This window comes from Hesperophylax consimilis, chromosome 3, assembly GCF_061612785.1.
Source record: "Hesperophylax consimilis isolate HC1 chromosome 3, BYU_Hcon_1.0, whole genome shotgun sequence".
Classification (NCBI taxonomy): domain Eukaryota; kingdom Metazoa; phylum Arthropoda; class Insecta; order Trichoptera; family Limnephilidae; genus Hesperophylax; species Hesperophylax consimilis.
Genome location: NC_142838.1, coordinates 20,919,696 through 20,941,632, shown reverse-complemented (window position 1 = coordinate 20,941,632; position 21,937 = coordinate 20,919,696). Strand labels below are relative to the sequence as shown.

The 21,937-nt window shown below is 35.3% G+C and overlaps 1 protein-coding gene across 4 annotated transcripts in view; it reads right to left on the bottom strand.

The window, feature by feature from the left end:
* The window catches only part of Klp10A (kinesin-like protein 10A), a 72,240-nt gene that overhangs the window by 26,076 nt on the left and 24,227 nt on the right, over positions 1 to 21,937 (bottom strand). For 2 of the 4 annotated variants that reach the window (XM_089649205.1, XM_089649213.1), the window contains exons 2-3: positions 17,268 to 17,512; positions 10,811 to 10,918 (exon numbers count right to left, since the gene is read on the bottom strand). In XM_089649205.1, the coding sequence (XP_089505331.1) occupies positions 10,811 to 10,918; positions 17,268 to 17,512 (353 nt within the window). The remainder of the gene's footprint in view (positions 1 to 10,810; positions 10,919 to 17,267; positions 17,513 to 21,937) is intronic. The other 2 variants (XM_089649223.1, XM_089649251.1) reach the window with 1 other exon arrangement.

Genomic DNA, 21,937 nt, shown 5'->3' with positions numbered 1-21,937 from the left:
CCTGTAGAAAATACCAAGTTATATTTAAATTCATTACATAAATATGATTTTAAATGTATTTTTTATATGAATGATTGATTACGTCGATACATTTTTCGGTTCCATGATAACTCAACACAGTGACAATTCAACACACATTTAAAAATGATAGTCATTAAAAGCGATGAAAAAAAAACGGTAAATATTCGGAATCGCTGGACAAGGGTTATATGAAATATTTATATATAAAACCTTCTGATTTACCTTAATTTACTATAAAAGGAATCTGACTGCATTTGGGATATTTTTAATTTTAGCATTTTAATATTTAATTACGTAAATCGAAGATTCACTTTCGTTGTATGGGATGACAGCTGGAATGGTTTCTGTTGATAAAATTTTCTTTTGTTTGTATTCCTGATACGAGTAGCTAGAATTTGAATCATTTCAGAATGCAAATTCTAGTTAGGTACTGTTTTGGCCAAACTCGAAAAATAAAATATTTTTATGTTACTTAAAAAACTTATATTTAGTTATTATTATAATTATTGTTTTATTTAACCTAAACTATAGTAACCTAACCTATAATAATCAAACCTAAACTAAACTAACCTATATCCTAACCTAACCCAAAATAATCCAACCTAACCTAACCTATAATAATCCAACCTAAACTAACCTAACCTATGTCCTAATAATAATCCAACCTAACCTATAATAATCCAACCTAACCTAACCTAAAATAATCCAACCTAACCTAACCTATAATAATCCAACCTAACCTAACCTATAATAATCCAACCTAACCTAACCTATAATAATCCAACCTAAACTAACCTAACCTATGTCCTAATAATAATCCAACCTAACCTATAATAATCCAACCTAACCTAACCTAAAATAATCCAACCTAACCTAACCTATAATAATCCAACCTAACCTAACCTATAATAATCCAACCTAACTTAACCTATAAATGTTGGGGAACCTTTAATAACGCCTGCTCGCGTCCCCTTTAGAGTTATATCCCAGTTTTCAAGTAGTTTGTGGGCTACGCTAGGTTTGTATAGACTGGTTTGTGATTTCATTCTACCTAATCCAACCTAACCTAACCTAACCTATATCCTAATAATAATCCAACCTAACCTATAATAATCGAACCTAACCTACAATATTCTAACCTAACCTATAATAATCCAACCTAACCTATATCCTAATAATAATCATACCTAACCTATAATAATCCAACCTTACCTATAATATCCAATCTATCCTAACCTAAATTCTAATAATAAACCAACCTAACCTAAAATTATCCAACCTAACCTATAATAACATCACCATTTTTAATTTTTCTATTTTATAAAACATACCTAAATATCTTTATTTTATTTTTCGAGTTTGGCTAAAATAGTACCTACCTAGTATTTGCACATGGTAAAAAATATAGCCACTCGTATCAGGAATACAAACAAAAGAAAATTTTATCAACAGAAACCATTCCAGCTGTCATCCCATACAACGAGAGTGAATTTTCGATTTACGTAATTAAAAATTAAAATGCTAAAATTAAAAATATCCCAAATGCAGTCAGATTCCTTTTATAGTAAATTAAGGTAAATCAGAAGGTTTTATATATAAATATTTCATATAACCCTTGTCCAGCGATTCCGAATAATTACCAAAAAAACTAACTTACGTAACCTATTTAACCTTGTTTTTTTTTCATCACTTTTCATGACTTTATATCACTTTTTAAAGGTGTATTGAATTGTCATTTTGATGAGTTATCCGGTCACCCATTTTTCAAATGACAGGAATTAACAAATTATCTTGAACTTTCAATTTTATTTTATTGTGTTTAAATCGGCTAAAAATACTAATATTAATATTTTAAAAGTTCATTCATTAATCAACACTAACGTCTATAATTAAAAAATCTAAAAACTGAACAAACCTTACACAAATCAATTACTTAAAACTCTCATCGTTGAAAATGCGAAACTAAAAACAAAACAAAAAAACCATTCGAAAAACGAAATAATTTATTCTGAAATATGTAGGTACTCGCATTTGTTGATCTGTGGTGTTTTCATCAAAAAATCTGTCAATAATAACAAACAAATAATAAAAAAACAAATAGTTAAAAATACATATATGTATACAGGGTGTATCGGCACTAACCCGACAAACTTTAACCAGCTATTCCTTAGCACATTTGGAGTAAAAAATGTTATGTACACTTTGCTGTCCGGTAACATTTTTTTTCTTTTAAAAACAAAAAATAAATAAAATTTCCACACTCCGCTACTGCCCACAGTATAGGGGTAAAATAATTGGCAACGCCGCGCTACTGTCATCTCTTTCACACATATTCTGTCTCAAGTCCCGTGTGGTTCCCGCCACCCCGTCTCGTATCAGTGGTCAGTGCTGTTTTGGGAGTTCGCATGTCATCAAGTTTCTAGTTTCGTTTTTGTTTTGTTATCTAAGTTTTTACTGTTGAAATATGCCCCTCAATTATCCACCTGCCGAGCAAGCAGATATTGTTTTTGTTTATGGATTTTGCAATGGAAATTCACGAGCAGCCGTAAGGGAGTATCGCATGAGGTTTCCTGGAAGACGCGTCCCACACCATGCTACCTTTGTCCAGGTTTGTACCCTATCAATTGTTTATTGAAACTATTTACATTCATTGATAATGCCAAAAAGCGCTTTTGAAATTTAAACTGGGAACATTAAAAACATAACAAGGGGCCACCAACTTTAAAAATGTAAATTGTACTTTAGGTGATTTGTGTTCAGTGGTCACTAAACGGCGTTTTAAAAAGTTAATTAATTTTAATCTCTAATAAATGCATCATTCACTGCAATTGAATTCACTCCCTTTCTCACCATGGGATTATTTAAATTACTTGAATTCAATTTCACCCCTGTGAATCCAAGATATCAACCGTACCTAGTTAAGAAAATTATAATTTAAAACACTTTGTTATACATTTTACTATAAAAAAATGAAATAAATGAAGAGAAAACGTAAGTTTTCTGATATGTGCCTAAAATAAGTGTTCTTTAAAAATAAAATGAGTGAAAAAGCCCGCGATTGTTTATTTGACATTATTACTGAGCTGAATAATAAAAGCAGTTGTTATTTGTTGTTTTGTTTCAGATGTATCAACAATTGCGTGACTGTGGCATCGGACGGATTGAAGGCGCCGGCGGAGGACACAACATCGTTCCTGTGGCAGTTGAGGAGAGAATCCTGAACTTAATTACCGAAGACCCCACGCTGTCCGTGCGTCGGGTCGCTCTGATGATAGGACACAGGGAACACATGGCGGTATGGAGAGTTCTGAAGAAGCACGGGCTCAAACCTTTTCACTATAGGCGCTGCCAAGGCCTCATGGAGAATGACCACTTTTCCAGAGTCGTGTACTGCAGAAGAATGCTGCATAATGTCATAAGAGATGCAGACTTCATGAAAAACATATTGTTTACCGACGAAGCACAGTTCACTAAAACAGGAGTGCTAAATGTGCACAACTTGCACCATTGGGCTGAACAAAACCCCAAGCTTGTTCGGGAGTCGTCGAGCCAGGACAGATTTTCCATCAACATGTGGGCAGGAATCCTGGGAAATCAAATACTCGGTCCAATCGAGTTGCCTCCCAGACTAAATGGACCGATGTATTTGGAGTTCTTACAAGTGCAACTGGGCGAGATTCTGGAAGATGTGAACCTCGAATTACTACGGAGAATGTGGTTCCAGCACGATGGAGCCCCACCACACTATTCGATTGCCGTGCGGAACTACTTGGATGTCGAGTTTCCTGGTCGTTGGATAGGCCGTGGAAGTCCGGCCATTGCTTGGCCACCAAGATCACCCGACCTGACCCCCCTGGATTACTACCTGTGGGGGGCTCTCAAGGAAAAAGTGTATGCTAAGCCAATAGCCTCAAGAGAGCAACTGCTCGAACGAGTGATGGAAGCCGCTGCAGAAATTAAAGCAAATCCTGCAAACTTAAATAATCAAAATATAACAAGACTACACGCTTGCATCGAAAATAATGGTAGTCACTTCGAACAAATGCTCCAATAAAAAAATTAACATAAACTACATGTCCGCATTTTCATTTATTATTTATTGGTAAAATTCTCACAATGTCATTCATTTACACATCAATATTACCTACATATCAATATTTAATAAAATCTGTAGAAGAGTATGCCCGTCGGCATTCAACAAGTTTTTCGACAAGTGTGTCGAAAAGCGTCTTCTCTCTTTCCTACACACTAAATATTAATGGTTAAAAATGAGACGACTGATGCTTGTAAGCGCGCCAATACGTAAAAACAACGAAACTCGAATAAGAATTGCCAGGTGGGTTTTTTAATCGCTTTAATCTGACTTTAAACAATAATTAAACACGTAAAAATTATTTAATATAATATTACAGTACAGTACTTTGAACCTTCGCAATAAATTTATTTGATTTTAAGTTTAGTTTGTAGAACTCCATTTCAATTTAGAGATTTTTTTTATTTTAACAGTCTTATTAAAAAATTTATAAAAACAGTGTGTTTATAAACAAGTTCTGCTAGTTGTAATTATTATTACGCGTGACAGCTGTTTCACCTTCTGACGGCATTATCAAACTTTGGTAAAGCCACTTACAGACGACGTAAGTGATAACTTTCTTTTTTTATTATTCTGGCTTTATTGATTTCCGAGTAAATTGTCGTAAATTATTATTTGCTAATCCCAATATTATTTGCTAATGCTAATAATTAAGTGAAATTTTAAACAATGCAATAATAGGATTATTGCATTGTTAATTTCACTTAATGTCGTTGGTATTTCCAACTGATGACTCAGGGGTTTATTTCCCTGAATAATTAAGTATTTTGGGGTCTAATTATTATGCATTTCATTACATCCGATAATTTAAACAATTTTTATGTTGAATTGGGGTAAGTTTTATGGCTAAGGGAAGGAGTGGAAGGTGAGGAAGTACCTGGATATTCAGATCTGGTCACCAAATACGGCTAGTCATTTCAAGCAACGTTTAAATTCTAAACCTGGATATTCAGATCTGGTCACCAAATACGGCTAGTCATTTCAAGCAACGTTTAAATTCTGAACCTGGATATTCAGATCTGGTCACCAAATACGGCTAGTCATTTCAAGTAACGTTTAAATTCTAAACCTGGATATTCAGATCTGGTCACCAAATACGGCTAGTCATTTCAAGCAACGTTTAAATTCTGAACCTGGATATTCAGATCTGGTCACCAAATACGGCTAGTCATTTCAAGCAACGTTTAAATTCTAAACCTGGATATTCAGATCTGGTCACCAAATACGGCTAGTCATTTCAAGCAACGTTTAAATTCTGAACCTGGATATTCAGATCTGGTCACCAAATACGGCTAGTCATTTCAAGCAACGTTTAAATTCTGAATTAATTAATCAATTACGAAAAAGCGTGGGGTTAAGAATATTTTTTTTAAATTATAGTTGTAATTTATTGTCGATTTTTTAAAAAAATTGCGATATTTTAAATAAAATTTAATAATTATTGTTTAAATAAATTAGCAATCTGGCAGCATTCATTTGCAGGTGGTCAATCCAATGCAGTCATGACGTTTGTGTGAGTGCTTTCCTTTGTCTCAGTGTGTTGCGCAGCAGTTTTATATGAACCGTTTTTTGATTCATCGGGATTGTTTTTAAAACTATACATTCTTTGTACCTTCAAATTAGTGGAAATAAACTTAAGTGTGTCAAGCTGCTCGTTATATTCCGGTAATTCTGGAAGGCTTTTAACATAAGCAATAATATTCATAAATCACATTCCGCGAAGTTGTAAATAACTAAATTTATTAAAAAATATACGTTGTAGGATAGCCTAGCAAGTAACATTTTGACAGAGCACTTACGGTGATTTAAAAAACAACGGCGCTGTTCAAATAATCCAATTATTATTATTGATAAGTACCTAAGTGAGGAAAATTGTTTTTAAAAGTGCTCAGAATTATTGGACTTCGATTATAAATTCAGGAAATCTACTAATTAGTTTCTTAGTTTCAAAATTAGACTATTTAATACGTGAAACGCGTAAGAGGTGAAACCAAAGCATTCCAGAGGTGAAACAATTTAGATACAAAAATAAAACTGATGTGTACAATACAAGAAGACAATCAGTGATTCGCATACGAAAAATGTGAATAATCATTATTGTTAAATAAAATATTTCTTTTCTGGTACTGGATTATGTAATACGGGCTTCGTTCGCAGCAACACGCGAGAGTTGCGATGTTGCTTTCAAATTTTGACAAAGGATAAAACAGTGGTGACATGTGGTGAAAATATGTTTAATTAATTTTTTATTAAAAAAAAACGTTACCGGACAGCAAAGTGCACATAACATTTTTTACTCCAAATGTGCTAAGGAATAGCTGGTTAAAGTTTGTCGGGTTAGTGCCGATACACCCTGTATATACATTTTCATATGGGTAGCGAAAATATCTTTTAAAATCGAATGGAAAACAAAAAATATATAAAAAAAACATAACTAATAATGATCTAACAATATATATTTATTATTTTTTTAATTGTAATATAAGGAATATAGATACATAAATATTTAACAATATTACATTTTAGATCATCATTGGTTATGTATACCTTATCAAAAAAGATGAGTTCTTGTGTCTGACAAGGCAGCCACGATTCTTACATACGTTTTATGTTATAATAATATTTTTGTATTGAATATTGATTTTTAAATGTAATGTTAAATTTAAAAAAAATTATTTCATTTATTTATGAAAAAAAATTAAAAGAGATAATCAATATGAAAAGGAATTTCATTCAAAATTACTAGAACTAACATTAATTTACACAATTACAACAGATAGACAGTAAAAATATTTTGTTGTGCTACTTAGGAAAACTTTCAGGCTGGACAAAATAGACGACAGCGATGAATTATTTTAAAATCCATGATTATTTACGGTTGTTTACCTCAATTTTATTTAACGACGGTTATTATGCGTTTTAATAACACAGAAATAGTAAGCAGCCTTCCATGTCTTATTATAAGCGAAATATGAAACCTTCATTATTCTTAATAAAAGTTGAATGTCATGGGCAAAATCGACTAAGCGCAATTAGCAATCAATGTCAATCAAATAAAGCAAAATGATCCGAAGCAGCATATCAACCAAATTAATAAAATTGTATTCTGCGTTTACTTTACACTAAAGTGCGGTTAAGCCCGTAGTCCCATTGGTCGGTTAGGGTAAGGAATCAATATATATACCGAAGACCATACACAGAAAAGTTCCACAACGGCTGCGCTGTAAACCGTAGCGAACTTTACTTTTCTACGCAGGGTCTTACAGTACTCGATTCCTTACAGAACCGTGGGACAGCGGGCTAAGTTTCTTGTGCACGACCGGAGAAAAGAGCTGCCTTCAATTACATACATATTGCAATAATGTAAGTAAAGCCTCTACTCACGATCCGATTTGCTGGACAGCTAGGCAGGGGTTTTCAAATCGGATGGTGAGTAGGAACAACCGCCAGCCAAATTATTATTATTCCCTTTGTCGGGCCGTCGGAAAAATAATAATTCGGTTGGAGGTTAACTTGCAGTCCTGCAAGTAGTCCTGCAAATCGGATGGTGAGTAGGGGGTTTAAGTGACTTGCCAATAAATATTATTATTCAAATATACAGGGTGTCCGGGTGTAAAGTGCAGTAACTTCGGGAGGTGATTCTACATAATATTATAAGTAAATCCTTTATTTTTTTGTTAATATAAATAAATATTGTTCCATAGAAATTTTATTTCCATAACATTTTTACCTGAAAACTAACTTAAAACGTTGGAATTTCTAAAAAGTTATGTATCTTTTTACTTGTACTATCATGTAGAATCACCTCCAAAAGTTAGTGCACTTTACCCCCGCACAGCTTGTAAACGAATGCGTTGTGGAAAACAAATAGTATGCAAGCATTAAAAAATAGCAGATATTTATTTGGTCATTTATTTAAATATACACTTAAACGACTAAAGAAAACACGTGCACAGTGAAAAAAATACATTCGAATAGCCACGTCTAGGCGAAAAAATAATTTGTCAATACCAATACACTAGAAGAAATATAAAAATTACATGTGAAAATAAACAAAGGCGCCATTTTTGCTGTACAGACATAATTACAGTGTGTGGTGTTTTGTGTGATGTGGGTACCTATGCTTGCTGAAAGTAATTTTCCAGAGAAGATTTATTTTAGCGGATTTAGTTCCACGGGCAGTTTGCTACTGGACTGCTGGCAAATATACTAACTACGTCGTAATACTTTTACTGAGTGATGGGTCAACAAACCCGACAAGTAATGACGATTGCTTGACAATGGCATGATCTTGAACAGTCAAGATTAATATAGAGGAAAGTGCACACATTTCACAATGCACACGGCACGGTACGACCTCCTGAGCAAAGGCTTGCATTACTCAATCGAGATTTGAGGGTCATCCAGAAAGTAAGGATATAAGGATGTCCGGTCGGTGGCCGAGTTGACATCGCGTTTGGGTCCCACCCAGGCGTAGTGTGTTCAATTCCTCGGCTGGCTAAGTCCTCCATCACAACACAAGCAACATTTTCAGCTTACTGTGGTGGTAGTAGGAGATTTTCAAATGTTGTCAGGTTATTCGTAACCAGGGAATGTTTGTCTTTCTTTAAAAAAAAAAAAAGGGCTCTTGAGGCCGGGGGATTTTTTTGTTTCGAAGTTGGAACACCTGGCATCTAGGAGGGATCAGTTAACGGTCAGTTTGTTTTGTCCCGCGTGTTTGTCGGCAATTTTTTTCAGTCTCAGTAAATTCTTCCGATGGATAGTTCGTCGCGCACTCCCGCCACCTCCCATCCGTGCCAGATCGTTTGCATCGTTTTGGATCGTATTGCACAGGAGGGAGGAAGTTTTTCTGGACTCTATCGTGACGGGGATGAGACGTGGGTGTGTCACTACACCCCAGAATTTAAAAGACAATCCTTTTGGTGCATTTTATACCTAAAGGGGCTACCATTAATGCAGAGGCTTACTTTCTGGATGACCCTCCTCTATTATGATCAACGCTAGGAGATGGGCCATAAAATATAAGATAGACGTTATCCGTAGCTTTATCGAGTGAAATGAGGCTGTCTCTATCTTAAATGTTTCTAACCTCCCCGTACCCATAATAGATAGATATCACATATCCGGATATGCACTAAATGGGACATTCAAGATCGCGTGCATGCAATCAATTGAAGCTGAGAGGGGATAAATAATGACTCTCGTCGCCCACGTATATCAATGACAACATTGTGATATTTTAATGTTTTGAGCAGGCTCTTTACAGAAACGTACTACATACGGTGCATTTCATAGTTTATTCCAACATTGCGACTTTTACTTTCAACATGCATTTACCAACTGTACATAGCGTTGTGTATTGTATGTATGTGGGTACCTCCTCTCATCGCTTTTATGTAAATTTATTAATGTAGGAATTGCGAGTATCAGAAAAGAGTTTTTGAACATCGTATTCTATTGACCATGGTTATCACTATTCAGAGTATTTAGTGTTCAATTTTATATTGTAATCTTTAATCTAACCATGGATACAAACCGAGCCAACCAAACTTCTTAAAAATAGAAAACCATTTACGGAAGTATAAAAAATATTACATTGCCATATAGAGTAGAGATTAATTATTGAGTACTTAGGTATTTCCAGACAAATTACAATGAATACTTGTATTATTGCCAGCTTGCTAACTTCCGAGTTCTGATTCAAATAAATTATAGCTTTTACAAAGCCCACTCAGTTTTCGGTACAAAGTTATTAATTTTGTTTTTCGTATGGTAATTAAGGACGAGAATGGTCGTCATTTCAGATTCTTTAGAAACTGTATTCGGCTACCTTCAGTGGTTACAAAAAGCCTAAACACGTGGGAGTTTGGAGATAAAATAATCTGGCTCAACTAAATCACAATAAATTTGTTTCTCCAAAGCGGTGGTCTTAGTAAGCAAACGGCATTATATTTCCTCTCATCCGAATAAAAAGTGTCATAAATATTCCCGAGCTAGAAGAAGTGGCCCAGAAGCAGTTATTTCAAACACATTACACGTAATGCCTTTTCCTCAATAATAGACCCAAGCACAATCATATTTACATAAATTCCATCTACATCACTTTATTTTAGCAAAAAGTAAACTTTGTACTAAATTTCGATATTCCAGAAAAAAGTTGTTTATTTTACTTTTACGTTGTAAATAGTAAAAAAGAAATTGCAGGTTTAGAATACGAAATATTAAAAAAAACCGTTATGGCTGTAAAAATACCACCAGATAACATTTTGCTTTGGAAAATTGAGAAAGAAAAGTAGCGGCACGCCAGGTGCCTGTGTACAAGATTCCAATCAATATCGGCTAGTGTTTTAGTGTTTATTGGGTTTTAAAAGCAGAAACTTTCTTTCCCAACTGTTGTATTGTTGCTAACTACACAACTCAAAACTCAATTTATCTAGTTAGTAGACATACCGTCTGGACACCGAAGAAGTGTAGAAGTGTAGTGTAGTGTATGATAAGTCAGAAAAGTGGGTGGTGTGGAGTGGTGAATGTATCGGATAAAATAGAACAGTGACAAAACAGAACGTGATAAAATAATAGGTTAGGTGTTTTTTCTTCACTTTATCTTAACTTTTAATTTATGTTCTGTTTTGTCATGTAACCGTGGTGAATGTGTCGGGGAGAATACGGGTGCTCGGGTAAGGTGGCGTGTCTGACCGTGCGCTGGTGACGGCCGTTGGCAGTGGGCAGGGTGCCCCCGGGTACCCCCTCGGCGCCGCCGGCCGCCAGGAACCCTCCCTCGTCCTCCGAGGAGCCGGAGCCCTCCTGATGGCAGCCCAGGACAATACCATACAGTTGATCGATACATATTTGGGATCATGGTGTATAATCGGTCACAACACATCATCATCAACCATTCACTGGGGAGCATGGGGTATCATTGACAATAACATGTCATCGATACGTGTTTGGGAGGGATATGGAGCATTATAACACATCAACAAATAATCATTAGAAGCAGTTGTTCGATACATATTTTTGGCAGCATCATGTGGTATCAGTGGACACAACAAATTTTTCACAAAATAAATAGCACTTACATAAACAAATATTCTCACAGTAGCTTACTTAACAAATTATATGACCTATTTGGGAATATAATGTGAACGAATAGTCGTTAGTTTTATACGCACACAGCAATTAATAAAAACCTCGTCCCAGCAATTACTAGTAACAATTAGCTTATGGCTTGAATATAATTGCCGACTTTGACTAACTGTACCGTATGTTTTGTGGTCAAACAATTTTTATCACCTAAAAAAATAATTATGTGCGGGATAGTTTTTGTTAGTGTTGATTATTTCATCGACTGTGGGTACTTACACTAACTTACAAAAGCTGCATACAACTATTTTAAATAATTTGGTATATACCTATTAATTTCACGTCTACCATGTTGAAATGTCAATAAACCGATGCTAATTAGCTGCACAGTCTACATTGCGTTATCCACAGTCATTAACAAAACAGTGTATTGCCAGCAGTTGTTCATGACGTAGAGCAATACATTCTGCGCTTAATTTTATAATATTGCCACACCTACAGTGGTAGACGTGGAGCTAATAAGAACCGATACATCACTAAATTGATTAGATGTCATATTTGAATGGGATACAGTGCCAACGAATTTTGTGGATACAATATTTGCAATCCTAAAGCGAATAAACACACAATATCGGTGCTGGATTAAAGTAACATCTACGAGCTGGAAAGAAAACATATTTTTGTGATTGTGGTATTTATAAAAGGATGATGTTACCGTGTCGATGAAAATGATCATGAATAATAATCTAATATACATATTGCGCGCACATGGATGAAGTTTTGTCGGCAGAAAATTATATTTTGTGGTAGTTCAAACACAACCACAAGCTGCGAAGTAAGAAATCCATATCATCCGAATTTATTTGCTTTATTAAATATGGTTAGATAATTTAAACTGGCTACATAAAGCATAAACGATAAGGGATTAAAAACCAAACGAAGCTTTTGGGATTACCAATGAAAGTAACAAAATCTGCTTTCCCTTAAATTTAAATCATTTGCATCATTATTAAAGTGTTGATTAGAACGCATCGGTGACATTATAAGCAATAGAGAAAAATTGTAGCAAAGATTACCTACTAGTAACAAAGCCTGGTCAACGTAAATTGGAATCTCCTGCCCCATTGAAAAGGTTAAATTGTAATGCACCGATCAGATCGTAAGTAAAAAAGATCGGGGATTCAACAAGCATAAGAATTTTTTTTAATCTTTATTAAAGCAAAAGTTTTTGAGACAATGAAAGTAATAAGGCTGTTTCAATTAAATTCGTATTATTTGCTTCATTAAAAGCGTTTGATTGAATGGACCGGTGACATCATAAGCAGAAAAGATTGAGGGTTCAAAAAACCGAAGAAAATAATTAATCAATATCAACAAAGTAACAAAGCCTGATTTCTGTAAATTTATTTTTATTAGCATAACAACAAGTGTTTAATTTTGAGTACATCGGTGACATCACAAGTGTGCATAAGATTAGCGATTCAAAACGCTAGAGGAAATTGTTAAAACGATATTAAAACAAAAGCTTTTGGAAAATGGAATGAAAATAACAAAGCTTGCTTGCCAACCAATATGAGTCATATTTTCTGTCAGAAAGCACGAACAAAACACAGGGAGATGAAAAATGGCCCCATTCGGGGAATTGGCGCCCGGGGCCCGTGTTATAGTATTTAGTCTGTCTGTGACCTGTCTCTTGGCGAGCCGGCCTTAGGGGTAGTCCACACCGCGGAGATCGATAAGCGCCGGTCGTCGGTTAACTTAGCTAGCTAGCGGCTGCCGTACCCCATACGGCCCATACCGTACCCGAACCCGTACCCGTACCTATCGGCGCCGGCACGGAATACTTTTGCTCCGACCTCCTGGTGGGATGTCAAAGCGGCAGTCGGGACTCGGGACTTGACGTTTCAAGTATTTTTCCTGGCTAATATTAATTTTAAAAGGCAATGCAAGACAAGACTGTTGGAAGAACCTTATTGGGACAGTATAGGAACAGTATTCAATTAAAAATAAACATTGAATTTTGAATTGATGTTTAAAACGACGGCTATAAACTTTATAGTATTGGGATGTATTCAAATATTGATTAGATTAGGAAATGAGATTAAGATAGATCAACAAAGAAAAAGTACCGAACAATGACTTATTATCATCTGGCGTGTGGCACATGCCACTGTTATCTGATATAAGAAAATTTGTCATTTAATAATAATTTATACGAGAAAAGATTCCTATCAAAATTACGTGTTTTAAATATTAATAAATAGTTTTGATATTTTAAATGATCATGTCAATAAAAACAATTATTTTATTTTCTGGGATTTTCCTAAACTTATGGTCACTGTTTCCCGTTCGGCGTGGCATCACGCGGGTAGGGCCCGGTGCGCCGCGTAGCGTTGTATAGAAGCTTTCCAGGAAAATAAACCACAAACCGAACTTTCCATACAAACAACAACACCGACTGCAAGTTCATTAACCTAATTCGATTTTAAAATTACCGATCGTAAAACCTGAAAATCGTGCTTCAGCAATCATTATTAAAATGCAAGCAGAAAGTAAACAAAGATGTAGGTATTTCTGTAGTTCTAAATCGTGATTATGATTATCAAAACACACATACATTTGAATTGCATTAACATAGAGGTACTTATCTACAACATCGAGAGAAATACCATTTGATAATAAACGCCTTTGAATCCCACACATTTATTACTTAAAATAATCTTATGTCATCATTCTTCGGTGACGCATTGATGACGTGATTAGGTGTTATACTCGAATTGATTATAAAATTAAGAAAACATACATAATTCTTACATTTCCATAATAATGTGGAATTGCATAATAATTTTTGAAAAACAATTGTTCAAAGATACAAAATGCATGCATAACCATGCCGGATGAAAAACGCATCTATTTTAACACCAAAATATAAAGAAGGGAGGATTTCTGAACTGTGCCATAGAATGAAATTAAATAATTGAATAAATTTACCTTGAATTTATATTCGAAAGGAAACATTTGAAGGTTTCATTTTATTCTGCTGGAAAATGAAACCCCGTAAGAAGTTTGGCACTATAGTGTTGTGTTATTGCGGAGAGCCCATAGCTAACTCGCCGTAACGTGTGATGCTATCACCCCTGACTCGTGAATGTTAGTAACGCATTTCGTATGCCTCGGTGAAACCTTTTCCTTTATCTACTTGACTACCAACTACCCATACTAACAATTAATCACATCGACGGATGGATAATACGCGCCAACCGCTTTTGGTACGAGAAATTATATTGACGCGGTTCACAATAACGCGGGGAAATTTTCCGAAAAAATAAACAATAATTGATCACCTCAATTGTTCGGCGAAGTTCAAGAAAAGTACTCATTTCACGGCATCGCCTATTAAAAGATAACACAATACATTCGATACATCTGTATTCTCTATTTTGCTATGGGCTGATTAACGGGAACAGAATTCACGAGAGCCCTGTAGTAGCTCTCGGTGAGTGATATATAAAAATAGAAAATTACTCTTTAAATTGGGTTCATTAAAAATTTCGGTGACGTTGAGCTACTCCGAAACTGTTGAAGATCGGAAAACGTATTCTATGAAAACGGCGTTGTCAATTGTTTACATATTAGCAGATAATTTCGCTGTCGTCAACGGTGCTTTTTGTCGCATGTGTATCATTTTCATCCATGGAGGCACATGCAATCGAATCGCAACTACGATCGATGAAAATTAACATATTATTTTGGGATTTGTTTACACGCTGAGAGGTCTTGCTTCTATACACGAGCAGCCATATGGTGACTGGCGACCTTAGCACGATATAAATGGTTGGACATAACTGCAAAGAACGTCGCGTTAGATTAAATGGCCCCTGTGCATCAGTGCTCGATGGTCGGCAAGGGGCTACTGGGAATTAAAAGATATTAAAAAGACCAACGGTCGAAAATCATAAATGGATCCAATTTTTTTGAAAATAGCGCATTGATATTATGAAGGCCAGATCAAATGTATTAAACTTACTGGGCGACATATGGGTTAACGGACAGATTACTGTAATATTAAACTTATACTGGGTTAACGGACGGATTACTGAAATATTAAACTTATACTGGGCGGCATCTGGGTTAACGGACAGATTACTGTAATATTAAGTATTAAACTTGTACTGGGCGGATTATGGGTTAACGGACAGATTACAGAATTGAATGGATTCTTACGTATTTTCTCCCTTTACGTGGGTCACAAATTAAAAATAATATATAAGATAAGCAAAGATGTTAATTGACTATTTTTTTAAGAACGCCTAGATCAAGGGCAGGGCATCTGAATGTGAAACAAAATGACACCAGCGCAACACAATATGTTTATGCCTACCATCACTTATAGTATTATTTGTTTCCAGTTTGAATCCTTATATTAAGATCGAGACAATGCAAAAGTTTTAATGGGGGTCTTCCTGTAGTTGAATATATCTATTAAACCTATCATATTATTTATTCTACATTTACACATGGTGGCCAGCGAAAACTTATAGCACGCGTAGTGCGATGAATATGTAGCCACTTTCACGGTTATTATGCCATGTCACCGGACTCGACGCTATCGGATAGATATCTGGTGAAGTTGACATGAAAACCTAATAATCAATATTATATGAAGGCATTACCGGACAAAATATTAAGACAGTCTACGGTAAAATGGCCCTGGGCCAGGATGATGTTACAGGATTTACATAAAACACCCCTACTAGGGATTTAGGTAGGTGATTTAAGTGGAGGTATAAATTTAACGATTTTTTTGGATTTAAAAAAAAGTAATAATGTGGGACAAATGAAATCTAAGTGTAGTCATTGGCTTTAAATCGCAGTAAGCAGTTCATTATGTTTCCGTATTAACACCCGGAAATCTCCATCGCTCGAACAATACCAAAGCAAACAAAACTCTCTTCCGAAAAGGACCTAACTTTATATTATGGCACTTACAAAATAGCCCACAAAGTACAAAATCCATAAATAATCCAATCAAATTAGACATCTTTCAAAACGTTCTTATTATAAAAAAAACTTTATTTATTTATTTTATTTTTTATATTAACTCCACACAGGAGGCCCTGAAAAAAATAATTTCCCTCAGGGCCTATGTCATCTTTGGGGATGCTGTGTGGAGGGTCTTTTTGTGGAGAGGAAGGAGTGAACATGGGTCTTGAAGAGTCCCATGTTGTAGGAGGGAGGAAACACAGAGGCCGGCAGTTCGTTCAACAGCCGAGCTGTTGAACAAGAACGAATCGTAGAAGCGACCCGTTCTCATGTGACAAATGTCAACCGTGTACAAATGTTGGGCGCGCGTTTGGCGTGTATCCCGACTACGCACCGGTGCCGAAGGGATCAATGACGCTAGTTCCTCAGAGCATCTTCCATTGTAATACCGATAGAACAAGGACAGCATACCTACCTGACGCCTGTGCTCTAAAGATTGCAGTCCGTTTGTTAAGATTGGGGAATCTATCAAACGGACCGCCCGTTTCTGCACAGAATCAAGGGTTTTTTCAGGTATTTAGGGGCTCCGGACCAGAGATGGCTGCCAAATTCGACAGTAGGGCGCACTTGAGATTTGTACAGGGTCAGCAGTTGTGTACTATTAAAGTATCTGCGGGCCCTGTACAGTACGCCCAGCTTCTGAGAGGCCAACTTATTTGCTTGCATTTGAACCTAGTTTGTTTATAATATTGTTTTTCGGCTAATCCAAGACAACGTTCCAAATAAGTGACAAATTGTTACTTTTCGGAAGAGTTCAAACATTCACACGAAGCTTTGTCATTTTTTTTAGTTTTTCTGAAAATGGATTTGCCATTTATGCTCTTTTAACTTGGAGCATGGTCAATCTTGTAATACTCTTTGATTATTTTTAATTGGTCAATCTAACATCTAGATTCCACTTTAGGGTGGCTCGTGATTATATAACTTATTGATAAGAGAAAATTCTCCAATCACACACATAGCTGCATTGTAACCTGGGGTTGGGACTGGTTAGGACTGGTTGTGACTGGCTGGGTGTCTGACTTACCCTGGAGAGCGGGTTGGGCATGTGCTGCGGCTGATGCGGTTGATGGTGCGGCTGGTCGGGGGGCGAGGCGAGCTGGGGCGGGTTCGCGGCATGTGGCAGCGGATGACGCACCAACTCGGGATTCAGTTGCAGGATGAGGTCCAGCTCCACCTCCTTGCCCTTGGTCTCCCCGCGCTCGAACCACTCCACCGTCACGCTGCGCGCCTCTAGGTTCACCCCGGACACCAGCGCCGAGTGGACTCGTCCTGCAACAAACAATATCTCTTTCAACAATACTAAATAAACATTGTACGGGTGAAATCAAAATGAAAACCCATCAACTAAAAATATTGCGGCTTTTTTAATGAAATAATTTTGTAAGGTTCCCTGATAGTAGAGTTATGCCCCTTTGTATGTACAACAGAATTTTTTAGAATGTGTGCAAAATTTTACTTATCACAAGGGTAGGTACCTATTAATTTTAATATCCAACTAAAAATCATATGTGAATGCCGTAATGTTTGGTTAGACATTCATCTTTTTGATTCATTTGGAAATGGAAATTTTTGATCATGTAAAAATTTCTTCTAGGAAAAAAGGAAAAATATGGGAAAATAATCATTTATCATTTTGATATTTATTTATTTATTTAATATCAACGGTATAAATATACCATAAACAATGATAACATGTCACAGTTAAAATCGTAAAAATATTTTTAAAAAAGAATTACAAATATATGTGGCATTTGGTTGTAAAATGACATTAGAGAGTAAGTAAGTAAGTAAACAAGAGATACAAGTACATAAGTTTCTATAGTGCAAATAAGGTAGAATTAGATTAAATTAATATTGATTGAAAAGATTTGATAGCATAGCCCTCTTGTACCTACCTTGCGTGCAGTTAAATAGATCTGCCACATCTGCGTATCTATTACTAACTTCATGCAACCTAGGTACAAGCGAGTGTTTGGAATACTCAGTCCTGATATTGTTGCATTTAAACAAAATTTTAGATCGAGTAGCTCTCGTGGGTATATGAAATTCAATGAGGTTAATTAAATCTGGACTGTCTATACTACCATTTACAATTTTGAACATAAATATTAAGTCGGATATAATTCTTCGATCTGAGAGTTTTAATAAATTTAGATTTTTCATCAAGTAATTATAATTTATATTTTCAATGGGAATACCGAGTTTAAAATTAATGTGTCTTAGGAATTTATGTTGAATTTTTTCGATTGAATCTGAATGTAATTTGTAGTGGGGGGACCAGATCGAGGAGTTATATTCGACTTGACTACGAACCAGGGATGTATACAAAATTTTTAATGTTGAAATATTCTTGAAACCTCTGGAATTTCGAAGAATGAAGCCTAGCATTTTCATTCCTTTATTATTAATATTATTTATATGCGATATAAAGTTTAATTTAGAGTCGAAAGTTATCCCCAGGTCATTAATTTCTTCGACAGAGGTAAGGATTGAGTTATTGAGTTTATATGAATGAATAATTGGTTGATTTATTCTGTAAAATTTAATTGAATAACACTTATTTATGTTCAGATGAAGTTTGTTAAGAGAACACCAATTAATTAACCTGTTCAAATTATTTTGTAGACAGATACAATCTTCAGCGCTTTTGATTATTTTAAATATTTTTAAATCATCTGCGAAAAGTAACGTATTAATATCTTCATCAAATATATTTACAATATCATTTATGAACAGTAAAAATAATATTGGGCCTAAATGAGACCCCTGTGGTACACCACTGGTAGCTATAAATTGATTGGAAATGAACAAATTGATTTTTACAAGTAAAACTCTATTAGTTAGATAGCTAGCAAACCATTCTATAAGTTTTCCGTCAATACCGAGCTTACGTAGTTTGATCAGGAGAATTTTATGGCATACTTTGTCAAAGGCCTTGATAAAGTCCGTATACATATATGGAATCGACTTGAGTTCTGTTAGCTAATGCGTTTGATATATAGTTTTCATATAACGAGAGATTTGTCAGAGTTGATCTACCTGACAAAAATCCGTGTTGATTCGGAACAATGAGATGGTTAATACATGGTGAAATTTTATCAAGTAATAGTTTTTCAAAAAGTTTAGGAATTACAGATAGCTTACATATTGGTCTATAGTTAGTAACATCACTTTTATTACCCTTTTTAAATATAGGAGTTAGATAACAACGTTTCCAAATATCAGGGAAGCACCCTGTGTCAAGGGATTGATTAAACAATAGAAAAATCGGCTCAGCCAGTGAAGTAATGCAATTTATCAGGATATTGGGATGTACATTATCAGGTCCAGCCTTTTTGTTTTTGTCTAAGGATTTGATTTTACTTATAACGTCGTTTAAGTTGATGTGTATGGCAGGGATATGTATGCTCTCGTTAAGCGACGAAGGTGGTATATAATTGTCTGGGATATCTTCGTCATAGACGCTTTTAAAATAATCAGCAAAATATTTAACTTTTACATTCATGTCAGTACTACTCTTTTCTTTGAAGTGCATTGAAAGGGGTAAACCTTGTTTGTTTTTTCTAAGAGAGTTAACGTGAGTGAAAAAGTTTTGTATATTAGAAGGTATAGAGTTTTCGATTCCATTTATATAATTGAAATATGAATTTCTTGATAGTTTTTTACATTGAGTTCTATAGTTGTGAAATATCTTGTAGTCGATAAGAGAGTTCGATTCTTTAAAGTTTTTGTGTGCAATTTTTTTACAGATAACTAGGTTAATTAGCTCGCCACTGAACCATTTTGGGAACTTCGCTTCCTTGAAGTGTGAAAGTGGTACAAAGCTTTCAATGGCCTTATTAATAATTTTGTAAAATAATTCAAGATTATAGTTAATAGTATTATTATGGTGAAGAAATGACCAGTCTTCATTTGCAAGATATTGATTCATGTTAGAGTAGTCAGCTTTGGAGAAATTATAAGTTAGATTAGGAAGAACAGTTGTGTCATCTGGTGAGTTATTAGTAGTGATGGTTAAGCTTAGGGCAGGGTGGTGGCAGTCTAGGGGGAGAAGCTCGTCAACTGATTTAGCAATATGGACTGAGGTATCACTGCAGAATACTAAATCCAGCAGCCGATTATTGGTATTGTAGACTTGATTGACTTGATGTAGAGAGAGTAAGTTCGTCATATCAATTATTTCGCGGGCATTTTCTGGTAGGCTTAAGTTATTATAAGAGTCCTTATTCATCCAATCAATGCAAGGGGTATTATAGTCACCAAATAAAATTGTTCTGGCATCAGGGTATTTATTTTTAAAGGTTTCGAGGTCATCTATGTGGTTTCTGTAGACTGTGATATTGGATCCAGGAGGAATGTAGACACATCCCAGTAGAATTTTGCCTGATTTAGTTTTTAGTAAAACGAATACCTGTTCCACGTCCAGATGTTTACAAATTAATCGAGTGGATGGCAGTAATTTTGTAACGGATATAAGAACTCCTCCTCCTCTGGTTTTAGTACTAGTGGCTGGATTTCTGTCAAGGCGGTAGGTGTTGTAAGATGAAAATCCAAGTTCCTCGGTGTGAATATCAGGATCAAGCCAAGTTTCGGTAAGAAGAAAAACTTCAATGTGTTGGAGTAGTGGAAGAGTAGTTTGTAGCTCTATGAGTTTGGTACGGCAGCCTCGGATATTTTGGCCGTATCCGATGATGTGTTTGAGTTTTTTGAAGTTGACCTTATTATTGTGGGCTTGTTATTCATATATTTTATTGTTAACCCAACTTCTCCTCCCTTTATCCGAGTTTCCAATTCTTGGCGGAGGTCCGACAGGAATTTTCGTTGGTTCGGTGTTTGGTCGGAAAAGATTTTAACAGTGGAGTTGGTCAGATAAAAGTTCTTTCTCCTGAGGATATTTATTGCTTCAGTGGAGTTCTTTAGAATAACCTTAACGGGCCTAGGTTTATCCGGCCTCACTGCTCCAAGGCGTTAAGTGTTGATAGAGTTAATTTCAATGTTACTATCAATCTTATTCAAGATATTTGTAATTTGTATTTTGTCATCTTGTATTTTTTCTATTTGGTTGATCTTAGAGCTTTCAGGAATATTTATGATTATTAGATTATTTGCTCTTTTTTTTCTTTCTTCGAGTTCGTCGGCTGCTTCACAAGTAGATACTACTGAGTTAGGTTTATTGGATAATGCTTTAAAAGCTGACAGCTCACCCTCGAGTGCTGCCATTTTGGCAGCCATTTGAGCAATGGTTCCGAGAATAGCATTTGTTTTTGGTACCATTTTTGCAATTTGATCTTTGTTTAATTTGCTTGTTGGGTCAATTATTAATTCAGTGAGAGCCTCAACCGCGTTTCTCGCCAGATTGATGAATCCTTGTGAATCCATTTTATTAACTTAAATTTTATTTTAATGTTTTGACTTTTAATTATATTGACAATGCTCACTCAGTTATGAATTTAGGAACCAGCAGGATTGCTCTCCGACTTCCTTAAACTTGCAGTCTCTCAATGACTCGTTAAATTGTTAGTTTCACTGTTTAAAAATACTGTAAAATATTAAATTGTGTTAAGCGTAAATTTGAGTGTGCTCTCCGTGTCACTGTACTAGAAGTTATGATGGAAGTTTTCAAAATTTTCCAAAAGTTGAAAAAAATATCTGAAATTTAAGCTCGGAAAATTTTTATAAAGCATGTTTTGATAT